Here is a 20,201-nt window from a genome sequence, read left to right on the forward strand (position 1 = left end):
CTTCAGAACTTTGTTGACTGCCTCATTTCAAATTTATGCTTTTGCATAATGAAAAGCATTCGTCGGTTTGTAAGTTCCCATAGAAAAAGACTTTCAGGTCCCAATCAACTCTACTAATCTTAAAGTCATTATTAAGACTAACAGTTCTCTTCAGTGAAAATTTTTGGAGGTTCTGAACTCAGATTGCTTTCTAAACGCAATTGTTTCGCATGGCTGGGTCAGTGTGAGTGGTGTTGATACTGTGCAATACAGCCTCTGTAGCTCATCAGCACCACACCTCATTCTCACATGTACACACAAAACAGGAAGCCAGTTGTAAAGGGCAGGGAAGCCTAACCCTTCTAAGGTTACCTGTTCATTCTTACCTGTTTCTCAGAACCCATGCCAACCAGTATTGGTGCTCAGTTTTTTCTCAAATTCTCAGTTTCTCCCAGCTGTCCAGCATCAAAATTAAAAATAAAAATTTAAAAAAAAAAAAAAATACATTTCAGCCTTTCTTCTAAGCTGTGTCTTTGGTTACTGTGGTGACTCTATATTGCTCATTGTCCTTGGGTTCATAATAAGGTAACATAAAGCAATGTATAATGCTGTATAAGAAAAACATGTTTGAACTGATCAGACTCCTTCTATCTTTCATTCTCCAGGAGACATTTTGGGTACAGCCCTGAGGAACATGGAGAACCTCCTCCATATGCCTTATGGCTGTGGAGAACAGAACATGGCCTTGTTCACACCCAACATCTATGCCCTGGATTATCTGAATAAGACTGGGCAGCTGACTGAAGAGATTAGAGTCAAGGGTACTGGATATTTATCCACAGGTGAGAGGCTTTCAGATTCTTCCATCTAATATTGTGATTGTATGCACTGAATTCTAAAGCTTTACATGGTGAACACTGATCTCTGAATTCTAGCACCACATTTTTTGCATAGGAGCAGGCAATGACAACACCCCAAAGAAGCATGTTGTACTTCAAGGAGCAAAAGCAGCTAGACTTCAAAGTGGCTGATATTCTTCACCAAACGTACATTACTTAATATTAAATCCAAAAATCTTACTGCTTCAGTTGAATGAACAGCATAACTAGTCCTTTTATGTGATTAGAAAATATTCTTTATTCTGTTTTCAGGGTACCAAAAACAGCTGTCATACAAACACCGGGATGGATCCTATAGCTCCTTTGGGACACGAGATAGAGAAGGGAATGTATGGTAAGTGATAACATTTTCTATTTCCCTAGCACAGGATCTTTAGGGTTTGAAAATGATCAAAATATGAAGTGATTCTTATTTTCAATAGACTAAATGCACATAGCTCAATTAATTTGGATCCCCTAGTAAAGGAGAGATTAATAAACTGGAGATAGTGCAACAGAAGGATGATAAGATGATAGAGGGCTGGAGTACGTAATGTTCAAGAGGAGGCTGAAGGAACTGTGTTTGTTCAGCCTGTAGAAGAGAAGGCTAATGAGGAACCTAGGTAAAACTTTCTGTTACCTAGATGGGGACTGTAAAAAGAGAGAGTCAGACTCTTGCAGAGGTGCACAAAGACAGGAGTTTGTCCTTACTGAAATTGCAACAGGGAAAACTCTGACTGGGTAGAAGGAAAAAAATAATCTTCCCCAGGAGAAGGCTGCAGCACTGAGACAAGTGCCCAGGGAGGATATGGATGTCTCTGTCCCTGGAGATTTTCACAACATAATTGGACAAGAGACTGAGCAACCTGAGTGAGCCTTGAAGTTGGCCCTAGTTTAAGCAGGTGGTTGGACTGGAGACTTCCACAGGTCCCTTCCAACCTAGTTTATTTCATAATTCTATTAATTAATATTAGAAATTACTATTAGCAATCCCCAAGCTATATGACTATACTTAACCCCTGCTCTAAAAGAATGGTTTCAGCACAGTAATGGAGAAACCTCAGGTCAGTTTTTAATATCAGGATTTTAACTGTCTTATTTATTTAAAACTTACAAAGCACTTGTTTCTTTTACTTCAGACATTATGGAGTTTATTTTATGTCATTTTCTATGCATATCCAGTGGCTGGTAAACCTTATTGGTCTTGTTCACACCTCACCTGCTTTGTGTTTCTGGTGCACCTGCAGGCTCACTGCCTTTGTGTACAAGTCATTTGCACAAGCCAGACGCTATATCTACATTGACGACAATGTCCAATCTCAAACTTTGATCTGGCTGGCAAGCAAGCAGAAGTCAGATGGCTGCTTTGAAAATGCTGGGTCACATTTCAACAATGCTTTGAAGGTAACTGAGACAAGTATAGTCCCACACTTCCTGTCCTGACATTGGGATTGATTTGGATCATTTCTGCTAGACACAAGTTTATCACCACACCCTTACTCTTCCTAGTATGGTTCTCTTCTGTCTCTAATATACAAGCAGGGCATGATTCTTTTGTCTGCTATTGATGATGAGGTAGAAACAAGTAGACCTTTCTGAGTCAGAAGTCTCAAGTTTTATTTTCTATCACTGCATTATGTGTTCAGCCACAGGCTATAATGTGATTTATTGCATATATGCAAAAGCCAAGAAAATGCATGAAATAATTTTGGCTCTAATCCTGAGTGAACTTGATCTTTCTTGTTCCCATGCACACAGGGAGACAGAAATTACTTCTGATCTCAAATCTAACTGGTATCTGAACTATGAATTAATTCATATTTTGTTTCTTTCTAGGACATTTGTATTGACTTGTTCTTTGCTTGTTTTTTCTTCAGGGTGGAGAAGAAGGTGAATACTCACTCACAGCCTATGTTGTGGCAGCATTGCTGGAGGCTGGACACTCTGCTGCGGTAGGTATTTGATGCTGTGATGCTCTATTAGCCCAGTCAGCCATTCGTCAAACAGTGCACAAGTCATAGTCCTCACACCCGTATTCTTTAACAAAGTGGTAAATACCTATTGTAGGACAGTAGGATCAGCTGAAGAAATCTGTGTCCAGAACTCTGCAGTTGCCGTTAGTATTTGATGAGTGTTACAAATCAGTTTTGTATCCATTTCCTATGGATTAATTTGAAAAATTCCTGAGGAATCCAGTTGTGTTAAACTGGTTGTGTTAAACTTAGATGGTAGTCTAAGTAGGTGCAAAATCCAGACTGAATTTGCCCCCTCCATCCAGAGTCCAGTTTGGAATTTTCTCTGAATTTGCCCAGTCCAAAGTCCAAGCTATCCAAATCTTCAGTCCTACAAACTCTCTCTGCATTTAGATCCGAGCTGTGTTTCCATTTCCCTATGTCATTGTTAATAGTGGAAGGAAACAATGAGCTGCTGGTTGGAATATTTGGTAGACAAGAGGGAATAAGAGACAAGTTCTGTTCTCTGTAATACACTTCCTGCATATCCTTGAGACCCTATTTTTTTTCCTGATTTTTTGTTCTTTGTAAAATGTAGAAGATGAGAATTGTTCCCAATCTGACAAATATGCTCTAGACATGCTGAGTTTTGCAGGTTCCTGAGATACTGTGGTATGGGGCATCATTTAAGTACCCCAGACCAGCAGGATAAAAACATTGTGCAGAATCAAATGGTTCTTCAGCAACATGAATTTACTTCCCAATATCTTCATAAGAAACTCCAAAACCTGGTGCCACATCTATAAGTTAAGCTGCATAGACAGGACATGGTTAGTAGTGTGCTGGTGATGTCTGAGCTGAATTAGAGCTCACAGAGATAGTCTGTAAGGCTAAAAGAGTGAAAAGTTGTCTTGATAGCTATAGCTAGCAAATGAGTAGTAACATCCATCTGACAGAGCCTGCTTCATCATGAAGTCTCAATACGCTTTACATAGTTCTGTAAAAATGATCCACATTTTAAAGCTAAAGCAACCTAAGGGACAAAGGATTCACCTGCATAAGGTCATCTTGCAAGTCAGGAAATAAAACAGTGCTCTGTTAATCTAGCCATGTTGCCTCTAAATAAATGCAGAAAGAAGGCAGCACCACTGGAAAGGCATTTTTTACAGGATACAAACTGTAGGCCCTTAAACAGCCATGGAACATGTATATTTTTAGCATGAAGGACCAGTGATGGCAGCTTAAGCAGTGATGGAAGTGTTTAAAGAGGAGCTGAGACACAAATCCAAGTACCTGACAACCCTACTATGTTTTGCATTACTAGCATCCAGTCATTCAGAGTGGCATGAACTGTTTGGAGACTGCATTTGACAATGGAGTCCACAACCTGTATAACCAGGCCCTCTTTGCCTATGCTTATGGCTTAGCTGACAATGAGAAAAGATGCCAGTTCTTCCTTGAGAAGCTGGACAAGACAGCTACCAGAGATGGTAAGTGCAGTATGGCCATGATACAGGCAATACAGCTGATGGAATGGCCTGTGGTATGATGTAAGCTATTCTGATGTACAGTTTTCTCATTCATGCTGCTCCCTTCCCACTTCATGCCTACTATGCTACTGAATTTATCTCTATGAACTGTGTCTGTGTCTTTCGGCTTCACATAAGATTGAGCTGTGGCCTGATTTTCTTGGAATTATGAAATAATGTAGGTAGGGAGAGATGCCTGGAAGTCTCAGTTCAAGGTAGTAGAAGATTGTACCTAGTTTCCCCATTATCCTTCTCTTCTACACACCGAACAAACCCAGTTCCCTTGACTATGTCATGTGCTCCAGTCTGCAACTGCCTTAGCATCCTTCTGCTGCACTGCCCTCACTTCAACCGCTCTTTGACTTATACAATCCCTTTTTATTAATTCCCTTTCCATCCCTTCCTGTTTTCTTTTCCATCCTGGAACTAAAACTTATCCAGTTCAGGACACTGATGGCTGAAAAAACTTTTGAGTAAAGGCAGAGAGGGCAGATAGTATGCCTATCATCTCCCACATGATACTGTAGTGAATTAACCAGTAGGTAATTTTTCCATGCTTTTTACACTCCACTTTTCTGTTTTCAGGTGGTTTAGTTCATTGGCAGAGAGAAAAAAAGCCACCAGCAGACGATTTCCCTGTCTTCTATTCCCGTGCTCCTTCTGCTGAGATTGAAATGACCAGCTATGTGCTCCTGGCTTTACTCAACAAAGCCAAACTCACTCCAGAAGACTTATCTTACATTTCTCGCATTGTGCACTGGCTTGTCAAACAACAGAACCCATATGGTGGTTTCTCCTCCAGCCAGGTAACAACTGAGTATGGTAAAAAGAAAGCTTCTGGGAGCAGTCCAGCCTGCAAGTTGGATCTCGATAGCATGGCATATCTTCCTGATTGTATATTCATTTGAATAATATTTGATAAATGGTGCTCACATAAGTCTCCTTGTCAGGGCACATCATGCTCATCATAGGCAGCTTCATATGTATTTTAGTTTTAGGAAATGGGAATTTACCTGAATTTCAAGTTATCAGTAGATAGCAGTCACTGTGGATACAGCATTATCCCAGGTTTTCTGGAATAATTCAAATCTGTTGCCCCAGAACTTGTATCTTGTCCCCTTAGCTCTTTGCAAAGTCCCCCTCCATTTATGAGCACTGACAAAGCATCAGGGAAATAGGAGCTGTGCTAATCTCATGCACCATCTGACAGCTGGGTATCTATCTAATTAGGGATCATGTTGTTCTTTTCAGGATACTGTTGTTGCTCTCCAAGCTTTAGCCCAGTATGGATACCTCACCTTCTCTAAAGAAAGTCTTAACACAGTCAAAGTCAACTTCATGGAGTCCCCTAGTAGGGCTTTCCAGGTGAACGACAAGAACCGCTTCTTACTGCAGCAGGCTTCCTTACCCACTATTCCAGGGAAATACAGTGTGGAAGTGAATGGCACCGGCTGTGTCTATCTGCAGGTAAGCAAGCTGGAAACTCAGCACTACCCCTCTGAGAACTAAGCAGGGGGTCCTCCATACCTCATTCTCCTTCATACCTCATGCCAAAGCCACAAAAGCCTGTAAGTCTGTGACCATGTCACACTTCCCATCTCTTTTAGACCACCCTGAGGTACAACGTCCATTTGCCGAAAAAAGTTGCAGGATTTTCTCTCTCGGTACAGCTGGCCAATGTATCCTGCACAAGCAATTTCCCACCAAAGTTCGACCTTGTCCTCTCCGCCAGGTAACTTCCTCTTATTGACCTACCTCCTTGCATTCCCAGTTTGGTAAAGCATCCAATGAAGGATTTAAGTACAGGCAGTTAACTGCTACTGTGCAGCTGCAGCAAGACAAACAGGATCATTGGGAGCTGAAAATGTCATTCACTGGTCTCCTCTCCATTTGCAGACCAGACTAACAGAACTTTTCTCATTTTAGTTACACAGGAAACCGCAAAGTCTCTAACATGGCTATTATTGATGTGAAGATGCTCTCAGGTTTTGTTCCTGTAAGATCTTCCCTGAAAAAGGTAAAGAATGGGAGAAAAGTGAATGGTAAACCCTGAAAAGATAGGAAGTTGATAAAAATAGTCTGTGATTAATAAATTGGAGCCTAATGGAAATTCTGCAAAGGCTATAGGTCCCTCCCAATAGCCTATTCTGTGTCTCAGACTTGTAGCTGATGACAAATCTGTTAGGAGTTGCCAAATCCAGTAGCTCAACAGAGGTGAGACTGCTGCAGCTTCACTTCCCCAGCCCAAAGCAAGACTAAGTGTGTATTCCCAATAGGCAGATGTGCACACTTATATATACATAGATACATATACATGGCTGGCCATACAAATCAACAGAGATAGAACAAACAGCACGTACACAAACACAGCACGAATGGCCTATCCTGTTCCCCTTTCTGACTGATCAGACTGAAAGCTCATTTGTGGAAAAGATAAATATCATAGAATCATAGAATCATAGAATGGTTTGGGTTGGAAGGGATCTTAAAGATCATCTAGTTCCAACCCCCCTGCTGCGGGCAGGGACACCCTCCACTAGACCACGTTGCCCAAAGCCCCATCCAACCTGGTCTTAAACACTTCCAGGGATGGGGCATCCACAACCTCTCTGGACAACCTGTTCCAGTACCTCACCACTCTAACAATAAAGAATTTCTTTCTAACATCTAATCTAAATCTACCTTCCTTTAGCTTAAACCCATTACCCCTTGTCCTGTCACTACACTCCCTTGTAAACAGTCCCTCACCATCTTTCCTGTAGGCCCCCTTCAGGTACTGGTAAGCTGCAATTAGATCTCCCCGGAGCCACCTTTTCTCCAGGCTGAACAACCCCAACTCTCTCAGCCTGTCCTCACAGGAGAGGTGGTCCAGCCCTCTGATCAGCTTCATGGCCCTCCTCTGGACTCGAAATATATGTATGCATGTGTGTGCGCATGCACATGTACATGTATACATGCAAATACACAATGTGGATCCCCTTGGTAGGTGACCTCAGACACTCAGTCTGTCCAGTAGCTGCTCCTGGATCCTTGTTCTACCCAGTCACTGGCACCTGGACACACACGCCCTCGAGGCTGCAGCCCCACTCCAGCGGCTGGAACTGAGCCCTGCAGCACCCACATATGTGCATGGTGGGTACCTCCAGTGACCAGCCTTAGACGTGCAGTCTCTGCAGCAGCTGGGCTTGGATCCCCCCAGTCTCCCAGTGGCCTCATGAATGGTACCTTAAATATTTGGCCCAGACTTATTCCTGCTTTGGTAGGTGGCTTCCAAGCTACTTAATGTACCAGCTGGTCTGGCTTTATATTCACTAGTGACCATCCGCTGACACACATATCCACAGAAAACAGGCCTCAAGTCTGGTCTTTCAAGATGCTGGCACCCCAGACACACAGTCTCTGTGATCTGTGGTCCCCTCTTCAGTGGTTTGCACTCCATACACACACGAGCATACAGAATAGAGAGCCCCTTACCCAGGAAAATAATCAGGAACAGTTTAATAAGAAGAGAGGAAAGACTGCAGTGACCAGGTACAGGGCATGGCCAGACAAGTGTACAAACCAACAACCTGTTTACATGCAACCAGCCCCTTTTATCCCATTTTCCTACCCTTTTATCCCATTTTCCCACCCTCTTACCTTCCAGTCAGACTTTATTCCTTTTCTAAAAGTTTTTTAACTTTTGGTTTTAAAAATATACAATGCAGTAGAAAGTGAGTCAGCTCAAGCTGCAGAAATGGTCATGTAATTCTCATTGAAATGAGAGCACTCGATGATAAAAGTCACACACGGCAAAGCTGACTATTAAAACTGTTTTTCATTGTGATTGGTTTGCACTCGTTATGTTATGAAAATACTCAACTTGCATTTCTATTTTGGCCACGAGATGTCAGGGTGGCACAGCAGGAGCATGGTAGCCACTTTAAACATATTTTGCAATTGAAAAGTTATTCATAAGTCTCCTTGGCAAGTCTCCTATGCTAACATTGCTATCATTTGCCTTATTTAAAGCTCCAGTACCAGAATTCTGTTGTGGATCGCGTAGACATCAAGAACAATCACATCCTCTTCTACCTTCAGAAGGTAATTTTGGGAGGTTTCTTTTTGGTTTTATTAAACTGGAAGTTTAAAACAGATAAAAGAATAATCTCATTAATAGCAGATTATCAATACACATCTTCAAGACATAAAGGGACTTTACTCAGACATCAAAAATCTATACACACAGTAGTTGTAGTCTACAGTGAAGAGATATATATTTGGTATTACTTTTAAATAGCATTTTACAAACATAGCTAAGTTTCATTCCATATTGCAAAAGTTACCAGTCTACATAAAAATGGGAATTGAAAGAGGAGAAAGATGAAAATCAAAACACAAGGGATCTTAAAATACCAAGAAGGGAGGGAGAGAGGAGCAAAAATAAATAGTAATAATATCTACCTCTCAAACACTAATTTGTATTAGTTAGTCTCCAAGGATGTAATGAGGAAGATTGGAGTCAGTACTCTGAATTAACCAAGATGTTGAGATGTGAAAAGTTTACCCAGCAGGGTGGCAGTGATACAGAAAGGTGTCCACAGCCCCTGTCCATGGCTCCATTCCTATGAACAGATCAACGAGATAAAACAAAGGACAAAGGGAGAAGAGAGCAGGGACACATTCCCAGGCACGCAGGAGAAAGCTTGAAGCTGAGGAAGAAGAGCAAGGAGGAAAGTTTGGGACATCTGGCTGCAAGACTGTGAATGAGGAACAGAACCACAGGGGAGGAGTGGGGAGAAGATTTGTAGGGATGCTGAAGGTGATTTTAGCTGGGAAAAGGCGAGGAAAGAAACCAACAGCAACTTTCAGTGAGAGGATGAATGCTGATGTGCTGAAAGCCACAGTAACCAGGGAACGGCTGGGGTAATTGGCAATGGAAATATGAAAAGGAAGAAAGAAAAGAGCACACAATTTTAGCAAAAAGTCCCATATTGTGCAACAGCTTTTAAACAATTATCTGATTTGACATCAAGTTTACAATCTGAAGAGAATTGTAAAATGGCACTTTGTCACCCCAGAAATGCCTTAGCCTCAGGGGTAGATATGAAAAGAAAAAGTCTGATGCATTTTCTTGTCTTGCCATTTCCAGGTGTCCCAGAAGGAAATCAGTTTCTCCTTCAGTGTGGAGCAAAGCCTGCCTGTCTCAGATATCAAACCAGTGCCAGTGCATATGTATGATTACTACGAAACAGGTAGGTGACCTCAGTAGACTGGAGCAAAACCTGTAAAGTCAAAGTGTTGATCTCAGCATTTACAAGGTGCAGACAGTGAATTTTCCCTTGCTCTCTCTGTGCAAGCTTCTCTTCACTTTTCTGCATTTGCTGCCTTTGTTTCTCAGGAAGAGAAATGGAGAGCAAGCTAGCAATTCTGCTGGTTTTGGTTACTAGACTGAAAAGGGTTTGCAAAAGCATAGACAGTTTCTGCCCCCCTGTCTTTTCATTTCTTGCTTGATTTTAGCATAAAGCAGATTAGAATGTTATATGTCAGGAGTTGCTTTCTTACAAACTACATACAGAAAGAAGTGTGGTTCCACTTTCTTTCTACAGTTTGAACATGATGGTTAAAATCAATAACTCAAAGGCAGCAGTGTTCCTGACTTCCCTGATCTGGCTTATCTCCTACTTTTGCTTTATATTGCCATAGTAGGCTGCAGTCAAAGAACTGTTCCTCAGTGGAATTTAAATACTTAAGTAGGAATGACAGTCCCATTGAACCCAACAGGAGTTTAAGCACCTAACTAGAAATTTAAGTGCCTGATCACCTTTCTCGATCTGGCCTCAAGGAGCTAAAATTGCATCACACACTACCCAGTTGTGGAATTTATGTTTTCAAAACTGTGGCTCAGATTCCCCCATGCTTTTCTCAAGCTTGGCACAACCTTTGGGAACTGTGTCCTAGCAGATGAGCAGCAGTATCCAGAGAATTGCCCCTGGAGTGCATGTTCTGCCACCTGATCCACATGCTGCATGGTCACAGCAATGATATGTCCTGACAAACACGGCCAGAGGAGCGCATTGGTCTCTGACTGTGCACCCCTGCAGCTGGGTCCCTCGACAACTGGAAGACTACCACAAAATCTATCAAATATTTTCTGGTTCATAATGCATTAATCACAGGATTAATGCACATGGACTGGGGTCAGAATGATTTCTCACTCTCATGCAAATGTAATTTTCCTTTCTTCATTCCAGATGAATATGCCCTCGCAGAATACAAAACACCCTGCTCCCCACCTTTCAACTGAAATCAGATATGTACCAGGAGAGGTAATGGTTCAGAAGGTATCAGGCAAGCATCTGTAGAGGAAGAAGAGTGTAAGACACTTGGTTGTTTCTGGGAGGGCAATGAAAAACACATAGAAGAATGAGGAATAAGCAAATCTCAAATTGCAGTAAATCAGAATGACACATTCTGGCCCACACTTCAAAAGAGCTTGGGGTCAGTGTGGATCAGAAACTCCAGATAAAGCACTTTTCCTAACAAGGGAGATACTGTGCAATTGTTAAACCTGACCATCCATCTTTTTAGAAACTCATACTCATGACATGTATTCCAGTGGGAGCTTTGTGTAAAGGTAAACTCCTGAAATGTGTATTCTTGGCCACAGATTCCTCTTAATAAATCCAAGATTAGGAAAATAATCTGCTGCTGCTTCTATAGATTTTATTTATTTTGGTCTTTCCATTTATCCCAAAGGAAGATTCTGAAGAAATGGCATTGATCCTCACCTTTTTCAATGATTGAATTGAATCATTTACAAATGTCAGAATTCTAGTCACAGGAAGACAACTTTTATGCAGTTTTTGCCTCTACATTGAAAGAAAATTTTTCTTCAGATTATTTTACTGATCTTTGTAATAAAACCTTCTGATTGGCAATGCTATTTGTCCCAGTCTCCACTCCTTGTTGTGTCTAGAACTGGGTGCTGTAAGGTATTTCATAAGCTAAAAAATTCATAGTTTAGACAGGTCAGTCAATGTCAATGACATCCTGACATCAGTGACATCCTGTGGCACAGACAGGATCGGGGCTCTGGCCTGTGTGATGGAAGCTTTCTACCCAAAGCTTCATGGTGGGGGAAATCAGAGAGCTGTAACGCAGAAACTCTTTGAAAAAGGGTTAGGAAGGAATGGTGGATCTGATGGAGCCCTTGGAGGGAGAAAAATGAGAAGATTTGGAGGGAGCGAAAAATGAAGAGAGACACAAGGAGCTTATGATGGGTGGCAAAGTACAAGAAATTTTCCATTGTGCTTTCTAAATTTAGTGAAGAGGTACAGCAGACAGCTACACACTGTGGCTACTGTCCCTCACAGTCTACAGTGACCTGATATGACCTTCCTCCTGACCCGATCACGTTGGTGGAAGGACACAGAAACCAACCACATATCCATATCTGAGCAGACATCTGCCAATTGAATCATATCACTGTGCTGCTCTTTGTTCAGTTGGGGTGTTAGACATAGTCCTAGTTACAGTCTTGGAAGAGACTAGCTTATTTATTATGAAAATGGGCTTCTCAAAGCAGATTTTGATTCCTACAAACACTTTACTCAACAGCAATGTGCCTGCTGTGGGGCAGACCACACAATAGCACAGGAGGTGTTAGAGGAGGAGCAGCCCCTTGTACACCCTGACAGCACTGTTCAGCAGGGAGTCAGGCTTGCCCAGAGATGGCTCAAGTGAAACTAATCCTACTGCACTGAGCAGACCAGGAACCTTTGTGCTAAGAGGCAGCCATGACAGAGACCCACAGGCTCAATGTAATCCCAGAAAGATGCAAAAGAAATTTGGAAGCTATAAAAACACATAAATGTTAGTTTGGAAGGGATCTGTGGAGAACATCAACTGAAACCTCCTGTTCTAAGCAGAATCACCCAGTAGAAACCAAGCAGAACCACCCAGTAGAAACCTGCAATTCAAAGCAGGAGACAGTTGCAAAAGAATCTCCATTGTCTTCCCAGGACCTCAGCACTGGCCTGAGGGATGCAGGTTCCATAAGATGAGGTACAACCATGAGCAGTGTATCAAGATGCATGACCCTGGCAACAGAAGACATCCAGATGTGCAGGCAGACCTGTTCATCAGGCCCGCACTACACTTACTGCTGTAGTTCTGAACAATTTACTAAATGTTAGTTCTCCTTGCAGCCAAAAGCAATCATGCATAGGTACTTCACTGCACTATAAAAGGTGAAAAGCTCTAAAAATGTAACCTATCATCCCCCAAACAACTTCCTTTCTTCTTTATGTCTTTCACCAACTTTCACATACTTTTAAAAAAAGAACTGTAAAGAGATTTAGCACCCAGTATTTCCACTGAGATAAGATCCCAGAACCTAAAGTCTAAAGGTCAGCAAAGGCTTACTGACATCACCTTTCTTGCTGCATCCAGGACAATAATGTGCCACTTGTCCCTGACCAACAAAAGCACAAAGCTAGAGACTATGTGCGCTGAACTTCCAGCCACATTGTGTGAAGCAATATTTTTCTGCAGAGGGTTTTCTCCTCTAAGTCGCACATTAACATATGCATATGTGCACATACCTACAGGAAGGGAGCCTACTCATCAATCTGTTACTCCCAGTACAGAAATACTCCCAGTATTTCTTGGCTTGTTGCTCAGTTTTCTGCAAGTTCAGATGTGCACTGAGGTTCCTGTGCACCAAGACGAGTTGATAGGTGCACCTAATAGATAGGTGTTGCTGAACAGCATAGTCTTGGTCCTGATCACTTTTCTCTGCCTTTGCTCTCTGACCCTTAAAGTGGTGGTCAACTGACCCCACAGAGAGCAGGTCAGAGATAGGGATCCAAGTCAAAACTGACAAGATTTAGGGTAAAAAAGGTATGTTTCTTCCTTGTATCTGCTTGAACAGGCTTACAAGGGGGTCAGAGAAGCGGTAGGAAGCAGGCAGGAAAAAATGCACTGTCCCTTGCAGCAAGGCATGGATGCAGCTCAGCTACACCAGAAAGCTGTGCTGCAAACCTTGGGAGCTTTTGCAGAAAGCTGAGCAGGCAATGTGTCAGCACTCCACCTCCTACCCCTACTTACCTTCTTACAGCACAGCCCTGCTTTTCTGTGTCCTTAGTGGCTCCTGCTTAGGGTCACAACTGTGGTCTCCAGTTTAACTTTTTTTAACAAGTCTTGGGTCTCTCCCTCTCTCCATCCAAAACTCTAGCAACAGGATAATTTCTCCTTTCCATTGCTATAATTTACCTGCTTGTGTTTATGGACCTATAGACAATGTCCTGACCCAACTTAACGGATTCAGAGAGCTCTGGGCTCTGACTGCTCAGATCACAAAGATCGTGATGGGAATGTGTCTTACCAAACCTGTGACAGCCTTGATTCCCAAATACCAGGTACTATCAAGAATGAGAAATAGTCTAATCTATGGCATTTCTAGTCATATGAAAGTCCCTTCTTTTCTTCTCCTTGGAAATCTATTTCTATTTCCTCATATGTCCTATGAAGTTGTAGTTGTATGTATTTTGAGCTGTGCTCTGAAGATGTGAAGCATGTAAAAATAACCCAGTCTACCAAACATTAAACACCTCTCCCCACAAGGTCCCAGTATCTGCCATTTCCACAATCTTCTCTGTGAAGATGGTTTCATACACAGAGGCCAAAGAATAGCTCTGAGCATGTCCCATCCTGTCATGCATGATGCTTGGTCATGCACCAATTCAAATCCTTCTGCCCAGTTTTGGGTGGGGAAGACATGAACAAGCTGAAATCTGGAGGTTAACTGGTCTATTTAGACATGTCCATAGCCTGCTTCACCACCAGCTACTCTGACTCTTGCATCAAGTCACCCACAGACTTGGGTCTTCTGTCCAAAAAGACAAGGGACTTCACAAACAATTTCTATCATCACAAACACCCTTACCACTGGATAGCTAGCCTGGTTGAGGCACAACCACATATAACAGCCTCCAGAAGTCTCTTCTTGGGTGCCTTTCACGTCCATTTGGAGAAGGCCTGAGATAGGGGAAGAGTTTCTGCAGATCAACTAGCAGGAGGGTGTTCAGCTTGAGAGTGGCGCTGGGGTCCAGCCAAAAAAGCAGACCAGCAATTCAGCAACACCAGGAAACTTTGGGAAGCAGCTGGACAGTTGCTCTAAACAGCTGAAGAAAAGGACCTTAAAGCTCTTTGTAAATTTAGATCCTGGCTGATGTGAGCTAAGTGCCTTAACTCTCTTGAGAACCTGACCCTGTGCTCTGACATCTCTCTCAGCTTTCTAAATACACCAGGTGGCATTTGAAAGCATCAGGCACGTAGCAGCTTTTCATGTGGTAGCACTGTGCATGCAGGCGAGCCTGAAGAGACACTTTGATGTATAAAACATTTATGAACATGTGTCATGCCATCAATATTTTTGAGTACTCTTAGGACGGACAGAAATAGGGGAACGGAGCTCTCTTCTCTTTGGGTTGAATTTAAGCTTTGCTTTGTTGAGGGACAGGAGTAGTTTCTTCCCTGACAATTCTGGTGAAATTCCATGCAATGCAATTGATGAGAGTGTCTGCCTCTTGAAAAAAGAATGCTATTTTGAGAAAAGATGTCATGAGGTGAGTGGTTTTCATCTCTTTCAGTTCTGCTCAAAACCCAAAGGTCCTATCCCCAGCATTTCTGTTCCCATTGGATGCACTCCCTGAGCACAATGCTTGACGCAGAAAGTCACACTGAAAGCAATGTTTTCATGTTTGCATGAGACCTGTGGGTGACTTTTGCTATGGACAGACATGCACTGAGGAATCAGCTATGATTCTGAAGATGTTAACATGCAATGCTGCTTTTCAGTGACCCAAAACTCCCCCTTGCTCTCCCATCCCTGTCAGCAGAAAAGATTGTGTGAGCTTCAAAAGGGGTCAGTCAGGCTAGTTCAAACCACCTTCTTCAGCTGTGTACACTCAGCCTGCTGCTAAACAAAAGCCTTTGTTTAATTCCATTCCAGTGAATGGCCAACTGCAAGCCTGGTCAGATGGAAACTGATAAGAAATGCAGATTCTTTCGAAAGCACAGCATTTAAATTTTGCCACAAATTTCCAAACACTAGTCTGAGAGGGAGTGGCTGGGACAATGCCAGTGGTATCTAGCAAAATTTGCGTTTTATAGCCTTTTTTACCTCTATAACTCTTTTACCTTCAGCACAACCAGTGACCCAAATTTTTTCTCATGGAGCTTGCATCACGCAAAGTTGCTGATGCAGGAGCTCAGGAGTTTGCTTAACCTGCATGCAAGTCATACAAGTTGAACTATGTCCCACACTCTTACTGCATTGAGATTTTATATTATTTGTTTGACAGAGGTAAAAAATAGAGGTTTGGAGCTGTTTGGCCTGGGTTCACTGTGTATATATTTCTCCAACTCATTTAGTAAATTTGAGAAATTTGGCTACTTCCATGTTATGTTGTTTTACATTCTTCCCCCTTAGATGTTGCTATCTATCTAAGAAATTTTACTTAGAATTGATTTATGAGCTCCATAAGAAAGTCTTGACTTTCAAATTATGCAAAAAATTAGATGCTGCACAGCAGACTACAGCAGAAATCTGTCACATGCAGTAACAAGCTTCCTATTGTTCAGTCAGTTGTCCACTACAATTATTTTCCTTACATGTTCCATGTCTTCTCTACACAGCTGAGCCACCCAACCCTTAGCGTTGCCTTACCAAAGGGGAACTCCTTCCTGTGGAAAGAACTGATGAAAATCTTACTTGAAGTGGTGAAGCAAAGCATAGACAAAAGATGGAGAGCAGGTACAGAAGAAATCTCTAGAAAAGAAACATAAGCCTGAGAGATAAATTTGGGAGCACAGGAGGGTTCTCACTCTTGATGTTTCAGACAAATCAATAGAAGCCATGTTAATGATGTCTTTTTCCACAAGGAGAGCATGCAGCTTTCAGGTCCGATAGCCAGTTGATAAAAAGCCTTGTTTCTGCATGCTTTGCAGTGTGTGTCCTTCTGCAACGACTCTTCTTTTCCACCTTAAGCACTGGCAAGGTGCAGTAATCCTCACCTCTCTTTAAGACTGCAATAAACACATGAAAACCTGAGCCAAAGTATTTTCTTGTTAAAATTCCAGACGAGAAGATGTAATGATAGATAGGAATTTCAAATGCTGAGTTTTTAGGATCATGTGAATCAATCAGACAAAATGGTAAGGGTCTCCTCCCATTTCCAAAAATGCCAAACATCTTCTTATTAGGGGCTGAATGTAATATGTTTATGCTCAGTTCTTTAGTTTGAACACAAGCACTAGTCTTCTGTGCATGTATGCTTTCTGAACAAAACAAGTTCTCAAAATGGTTTGCCTCTTTAAGAGCCTAAATGATAGTCTGATCCTTTTAGTAGCAACATCTAGCTGTCAGATAAGACTTTAAGAAATGCCTCCAACTCAATGACCAGCAGGATGAAACCTTCAGCACCTTGTGCAAGGTCTTGATCAGTGCCAGAGGCTCAGCTGAACTCATGGCCAGTAGCTCCGTCCTGCTCAATAGCGTGTCCCAGAGCAAACATATGCAGCATTACTTGCTCTGTTTCACTCTTCTGGACTTCTGCAACTTGCCTCCAACAATTAAGTTCCAGTTTTTCTTTCCTTTAACCTTTATTGCTTGCTGTAATCATCTATCATGACTTTTTTTCATTGTTGTCTCATGATTTTTTTTGTTCTTGTTGACAGTTAGTTTAGTTGAATGTGAATGCTTGGAGGGGATTCAGTGACTTACCATTGTTTGAGTTATGCTCCTACTGCTTTTACCTCAAACAAACAGCGATGACAAGGACTAGCATGATCTGAGACATGATCCTGTAAACAGTGAGAATAGTGAAAGTACATATGCCCCTAGCTTTCATATTTATGCAGCCTAGGAAGACTAGGTGAAACTTAGGAAGAAGACGTAGAGCACTGAAACTAAATAAAATTATCTGAGGTAGATTCTTGCTTGTTTCTTGGATGTACATGACTCTTACCTTTGATTATCAGAAGAGGCCAGCCTCTACATAAAGTGATGGAATGAGTTGCCAAAAGTATTCAGAAATATTTCAACCTTTTCAACCATTTCAGTAACAAGCTGGTCACTCTGTTCTGACATTAGGTGCATTTCTGAAAACGTGCTTCATGATTTGTAATCAGTCTAGGACATAAGTTATGACTAGCAGGCTTGCTAAATAATTCTTTTTAAACTAATTGTAGATTTTTTTCTGCTATGATAGGGTTACGTGGGCCTCTTCTATCCCTTCCAGCAATATAAAGCCCTGTCAGTGTCAGTGGAGGGATCACAAAACAGCTTAAAGAACTGTAAGCCTGTTGGTATATATTGAAATAGAAAAGAATGACAGAAAGCCAGAGCAAAGGGGAGCCAGAAGAATCAGGAAGCCAACAAAGTGTTATGCTCATTCTGAGGCCTTCCATGCTGGAGTCTATAATGAAAGCACTTATAGGGGATCCTGCATTTTATTTTTGTCAGATAAAGCAAGAAGATTTACTGCGTCTTTATCTTTTTATCCTTACTGTTAGCAAAGCAATGTTAGAGTATTCTGAACTCAGCAGTTCCTGGGGTACAGCAGACAGAATGCAAATCACACAGACTCTGTCTATTCAGCACAGCTCTAGGGACCTGCCTCTCATGGGCTTCGGTGTCACAATTGTAAAACAACAGATCTATAGGTGTTTGAGACTCACTGTCAGCCCCTCTTATTCGCCTCTCCTTCCCTCCATCAGTTTACACTGGAGTAGCCTTCCCTGGATGATCACCCTTCTTCTCTGGAGTGATTTGAGAGGGGACAACCAGGAGTTTTGCTTCCCCTTGGGATCTCAACCATCAGGCTACAGAGCCTACAAGGGCTTTACTGACGTAATTGCACCCCTAAAGTCCTTTTGTGGAGTCGCAGCCACTAGTGGCATAACAGATCTGAACCGTTTCTCTGAACAGCAGGCTGGGCTGTCTGTGAGAAGGGAACTGTGGAGGAGTAATGGCTTTACATGCTTCTTTGGACGTGGCTACATGAATGCAGCTTTATGGTATGGACTTGGGCCAAACGAAATACCACTTTGCCAGGCTTGCCGATTCATTTCTCACACATATTTTGGGGGGAAATGCTGTATGGCTGTACCAGCTGCTCTGCAAAGGGAAGTGTGAATCTTGGTGTAGTCACTTCAAGGTTGTAAAACAATGTTTTCAGAACCAAAAGTTCATAGAAGATGAATCTGAGAAATGAGACTTACTTCTTTAAGAGCAGGTGCTACCTCTTCTCATTTCTTTCAAGTCTATCTTCTGTGTAGGCATGATATTGCTAGGGCTTAAATGTGAAAAAGAACATGGACATAGGAGTCTGTCGCAACTGGTTAATAATACCAAATGCTGGAGGCTACAGTCCCTTTGTGAGTACAAAGGCATCACTTGGAGCTTTCTGCTGTTGACCAACATCTAGCTTCTAAATCCATTTTTTGTTGTTGTTGCAAAGGCTTTTTCTTTCCACCATGACATACCAGAAACTGAACTTGTTCCAGACACATTATGGGAGGCATGCAAATGCTATTCAGAGCCTGCAGCTTTCTCTCTCTTTATCTGTTATTATTATCTACTTGGCAGCACAACAATACTCTTGTGTTACCCGGTATATTAATTGCACTACTTTAAGGATGCCCCCCAGGGTGAGCCTGTTTGTGCGTTCAACCCTTGACCTTATGCCTAAAAAGTTTTTTGGATTCATTCCCCACACATAAAGGCTACTTCTGCTTCGTCTCCAGTGATAATATATTCTGCAGCTGTATATTGAAATACTGAGCACTGTACAGAACAAGCTGAAGGATGTGTCCTTGATGAAGAGCTGTCATTCTTTATTATCTTCTATTCTCTTTCTAAACAGTTGAGGCTTCTGAGTAGGCTCAGGGCAAACAAGCTGGCCTCAGGCAAACAGGGAGTCAGAGAAAGTCCTCTTTGCATAGTTTTCCCTTTTAACGAACTAGGTGTTTTTTAAGCAGTGACCAAGTCCTGGCTGTTTACACCTCCGAGGAAAACCTCCAGAATCTCTCCTCTCACATTCCTATGGACTGCAGCAGATGGATCCCATAGGAACTGCTGGAAGAAGTGGAAGCAGATAGGTGACCTTTTCTGACACTGAAAGTTAAAGGCAGAACTGACCCATGGTAGGTTTAAGGTTCTGGAGCATCTTTCTAACCAAAGCAATCAGAGTAAGAAAACATGACTCAGCTGACTTCTTTTTAAGACAGAGCATGTCAGTTGAGAACAAAACTTGATGGCATGTTTGGCTGTCACAGCAGAGCCATGGGTCCTACCAATCCTGTGTAGGGGCTCAGTAGACTGAATCCTGTCAGACAGGTAGATTCACACTGGCCAGTCTCTAGAAATGGATGGGCACAGCCGGACCAAAGCTGCCCAGGTCCATACCATAAAGCTGCATTCATGTAGCCACGTCCAAAGAAGCATGTAAAGCCATTACTCCTCCACAGTTCCCTTCTCACAGACAGCCCAGCCTGCTGTTCAGAGAAACGGTTCAGATCTGTTATGCCACTAGTGGCTGCGACTCCACGAAAGGACTTTAGGGGTGCAATTACGTCAGTAAAGCCCTTGTAGGCTCTGTAGCCTGATGGTTGAGATCCCAAGGGGAAGCAAAACTCCTGGTTGTCCCCTCTCAAATCACTCCAGAGAAGAAGGGTGATCATCCAGGGAAGGCTACTCCAGTGTAAACTGATGGAGGGAAGGAGAGGCGAATAAGAGGGGCTGACAGTGAGTCTCAAACACCTATAGATCTGTTGTTTCAATATATTTGTGAGGCATTTCTGCAGAATGAAATTGA

The 20,201-nt window shown here is 42.3% G+C and overlaps 1 protein-coding gene across 1 annotated transcript in view; it reads left to right on the forward strand.

The window, feature by feature from the left end:
• Nucleotides 1–11,238, forward strand: part of LOC104638248 (ovostatin) — a 33,179-nt gene extending 21,941 nt beyond the window's left edge. Inside the window, exons 24-35 of the mRNA XM_075762015.1 lie at nucleotides 645–821; nucleotides 1,131–1,212; nucleotides 2,105–2,261; nucleotides 2,735–2,809; nucleotides 4,134–4,299; nucleotides 4,924–5,144; nucleotides 5,590–5,805; nucleotides 5,946–6,070; nucleotides 6,265–6,355; nucleotides 8,350–8,421; nucleotides 9,470–9,572; nucleotides 10,572–11,238. Coding sequence (XP_075618130.1) covers nucleotides 645–821; nucleotides 1,131–1,212; nucleotides 2,105–2,261; nucleotides 2,735–2,809; nucleotides 4,134–4,299; nucleotides 4,924–5,144; nucleotides 5,590–5,805; nucleotides 5,946–6,070; nucleotides 6,265–6,355; nucleotides 8,350–8,421; nucleotides 9,470–9,572; nucleotides 10,572–10,624 — 1,538 coding nt within the window. The 3' untranslated portion in view covers nucleotides 10,625–11,238. The remainder of the gene's footprint in view (nucleotides 1–644; nucleotides 822–1,130; nucleotides 1,213–2,104; nucleotides 2,262–2,734; nucleotides 2,810–4,133; nucleotides 4,300–4,923; nucleotides 5,145–5,589; nucleotides 5,806–5,945; nucleotides 6,071–6,264; nucleotides 6,356–8,349; nucleotides 8,422–9,469; nucleotides 9,573–10,571) is intronic.
• Nucleotides 11,239–20,201: the final 8,963 nt, after the last annotated feature.

This window comes from Balearica regulorum, chromosome 1 (genome assembly GCF_011004875.1).
Source record: "Balearica regulorum gibbericeps isolate bBalReg1 chromosome 1, bBalReg1.pri, whole genome shotgun sequence".
In the NCBI taxonomy this organism is placed as follows: domain Eukaryota; kingdom Metazoa; phylum Chordata; class Aves; order Gruiformes; family Gruidae; genus Balearica; species Balearica regulorum.